The sequence below is a fragment of the Carlito syrichta genome, unplaced genomic scaffold (genome assembly GCF_000164805.1).
Source record: "Carlito syrichta isolate Samal-C Ts95f unplaced genomic scaffold, Tarsius_syrichta-2.0.1 Scaffold130761, whole genome shotgun sequence".
Lineage (NCBI taxonomy): Eukaryota > Metazoa > Chordata > Mammalia > Primates > Tarsiidae > Carlito > Carlito syrichta.
Window position 1 is genome coordinate 2,548 of NW_007074857.1, and position 2,843 is coordinate 5,390.

The 2,843-nt window shown below is 60.3% G+C and overlaps 1 protein-coding gene across 1 annotated transcript in view; it reads left to right on the forward strand.

Annotated features, from left to right (window-relative positions):
• The window catches only part of LOC103250632 (protein unc-13 homolog A-like), a gene marked incomplete at its 3' end in the record, with an annotated part of 2,646 nt that extends 1,094 nt beyond the window's left edge, over positions 1-1,552 (forward strand). Inside the window, exons 2-4 of the mRNA XM_008049227.1 lie at positions 41-182; positions 261-430; positions 1,437-1,552. Coding sequence (XP_008047418.1) covers positions 41-182; positions 261-430; positions 1,437-1,552 — 428 coding nt within the window. The remainder of the gene's footprint in view (positions 1-40; positions 183-260; positions 431-1,436) is intronic.
• Between the last annotated feature and the right edge of the window lie 1,291 nt (positions 1,553-2,843).

Here is a 2,843-nt window from a genome sequence, read left to right on the forward strand (position 1 = left end):
CCTGAAGCCGAGCGGTGTCTGCCTGTCCCCTGTCTCGCAGTGGTCTGCGCGCAGGGCCTGCAGGCGAAGGACAAGACGGGCTCCAGCGACCCCTACGTCACAGTCCAGGTTGGAAAGACCAAGAAGCGGACGAAAACCATCTACGGGAACCTCAACCCCGTGTGGGAGGAGAACTTCCACTTGTGAGTGGGGCGGCCGACCCGGGGCTCCCCGCTGCAGGGGCTCCCAGACGCCCGGCCGTGACCCGCCCTCCTCCACAGCGAGTGCCACAACTCCTCTGACCGCATCAAGGTGCGCGTCTGGGACGAGGACGATGACATCAAGTCCCGCGTGAAGCAGAGGTTCAAGCGGGAATCCGATGACTTCCTGGGGCAGACGATCATCGAGGTGCGGACGCTCAGCGGCGAGATGGACGTGTGGTACAACCTGGGTGAGACGGGAGCTCCGGGGCGGGCTGCAGGGGGGGCGGGGGCGGGGCCAGCCGGCCCGGGGGCCGTCCAGAGGGGAGACACGTTCTCACAGAGGAGTTTGGCTGAGGAGCCTCGTCTGATGGGGGAGGCAGGGGCACAAGCCGTGTCTGGTGGGGCAGGCAGCACCCCTGCTGAGAGGGCCAGCAACATCCAGGAACCTCTTGGTTCGGTTTGAGGCGCAGGGACAGAATCTCCACATCCCAGTGTCCCCGGGAGGCCGAAAGCAAGGCCTGGGGATCCTGGTCTGAGGAGAGAGGCACAGACCCGGGAATTCAACCTAAGAGAGAAGATTGACCTTTAAGAATCCAGTCTGGGTCTGGCGTGGTGGCTCATGCCTGTAATCCCGACACGTCAGAAAGTCAAGGCAAGAAGATTTCTTGAGTCCGAGAGTTTGAGGTCAGCCTGAACCGCATAACAAAATCCTGTCTGTACAAAAAAAATTTTTTTGTAATGATCCAGGTGTGGTAGCACCTGGAATCCCAGCTTCTTGGGAGGCTGAGGAGGAAGGCTCACTTGAGCCCAGGAGTTGGAGGCCACGGCCAGCACTCCAGCCTGGGCAACAGAGTGAGACTCTGGCTCAAAAAACTAGTCTGAGGAGACAGACCCGGAGCCCTGTCTAAGACGAGTGCATCTGGGGAGTGTGATCTGACGGGGAGGCAGGACCTGATCTGATGAGGGAGCTCAGTCTGGCGAAGAAACAGGCTGTGAGTCTGAGGAGGGAGGCACAGATTAAAGCACTCAACCTGCGTGAGGAAGCAGGGTCTGGGATGCTGGTTCGAAGGGAGAGACAAGGTCGAAGAGACTCTAGTCTGAGAGGGGAGACGCCAACCTAGAGAGCCCATGTGAAGAGAAACCCCCAGGCTTCGGTTTCGGGGCGTGTCGGAGGCCTGCAAGGCTGTGTCTATGTCGGGATCGCCCAGGGCGGTCCCGGAAAGTTCTGATGCCTCCTCCCTTTCTGCCCTGCAGACAAGAGAACAGACAAATCTGCCGTGTCGGGCGCCATCCGGCTCCACATCAGTGTGGAGATCAAAGGCGAGGAGAAGGTGGCTCCCTACCATGTCCAGTACACCTGTCTGCATGAGGTGAGATCCCTGCCTGGCCCCTCCCTCCCCGCCCCGGTCCTCAGTCCTGCCAGCCCCAGCTCCTGGTCCTTGTCCCAGCCATACGATCCACGCTGCCCCGGGCCTCTGCCGCTGCCCCCGCGCCACTCCCTTCACCTGGAAAACTGTGCATCAAGGTTCAGCTTCAGGGCCCCCTCCTCTGGGAAGCCCCCCGTGACCTCCAGGTCGACTCTTGCTCCTCGTCTCCCGGAGCTTTTTCTAGCCCAGCTCTCGACACTCAGGATGGGCTGTTTTTGTTGGAGAGATCCCCATGGCTGCATCTGTTGAATGAATGCTGGTGAATGAATAACCGATTGGATGGACGAGTGACTGATGAGTGGATGGAAGGATGGATGAAGAGGTGGGTGAGTGGATGGGTGGGCAGACAGGTGAGCAGGCGAGTGCATGCATGACGAGACGGCTGACGGGTGGATGGACAGAGAGCGGCGTGGTGGAGCTCCTGCGCGTGTAGGTGGGTAGATGGGTACGTTTAGAGGTCGGAGGACAGATGGCGGGTAAGCAGGTGGGTAAAGATGAATGGTGGGGAGCTGGATGCGCTGACGGGTGGATGGATTGGTGGGTGGATGGTTGAGTGGGCGGGTCGGCTACTTGTTGCTGGGTGGACAGCTTGAGTTGTGGGTAGGTGGGGGGATGGATGTGTGGCCGACTTACCAGAAGGAGAGGTGAGCAGACAGATGAGGGAGTTTTTGGGTAGTTGGATGGATGAGTAGATGGGTGAGTGGATGAGAGGACAGGCAGGCAGCTAGAGGCGGGCGGGTGGGTGGTGGGAAGGGTAGACTGAAGGGTCGGTGGGTGGATGGACCGATGACCTGTGGTCGAATTGGTGGAAGCACAGATGAGTGGGTGCATGCGTTTTGGAGCAGTTGGATGGGTGGGTGAGTCGACGGGTGGGCGGGCGAATGGCTGGATGGGTGGGCGGATGGCTGGGTGGGTGAGTCGATGGGTGGACAGGTGGACGATGAACGGGTGGATGAGTCGACAGGTGGAAGATGGGTGGGTGGTTGGGTGGGTGGGTGGATGGATGGGTGAGTCGGCGGGTGGACGGAGGGATGGATGGGTGGGTGGGTGAGTCGGTGGGTGGACGGAGGGACGACAGATGGATACATAGGTGGGTGGGTAGGTGGACAGATGGATGGATGGATGCATGCTGCGTGGGTGAGTGGACGGATGCACAGACTGATGGGAGGATGCGTGGCTGACTGCGGAAGGCTGAATTGTCGGGGAGACATGCTGCATTGTGGGTGATGAAGGG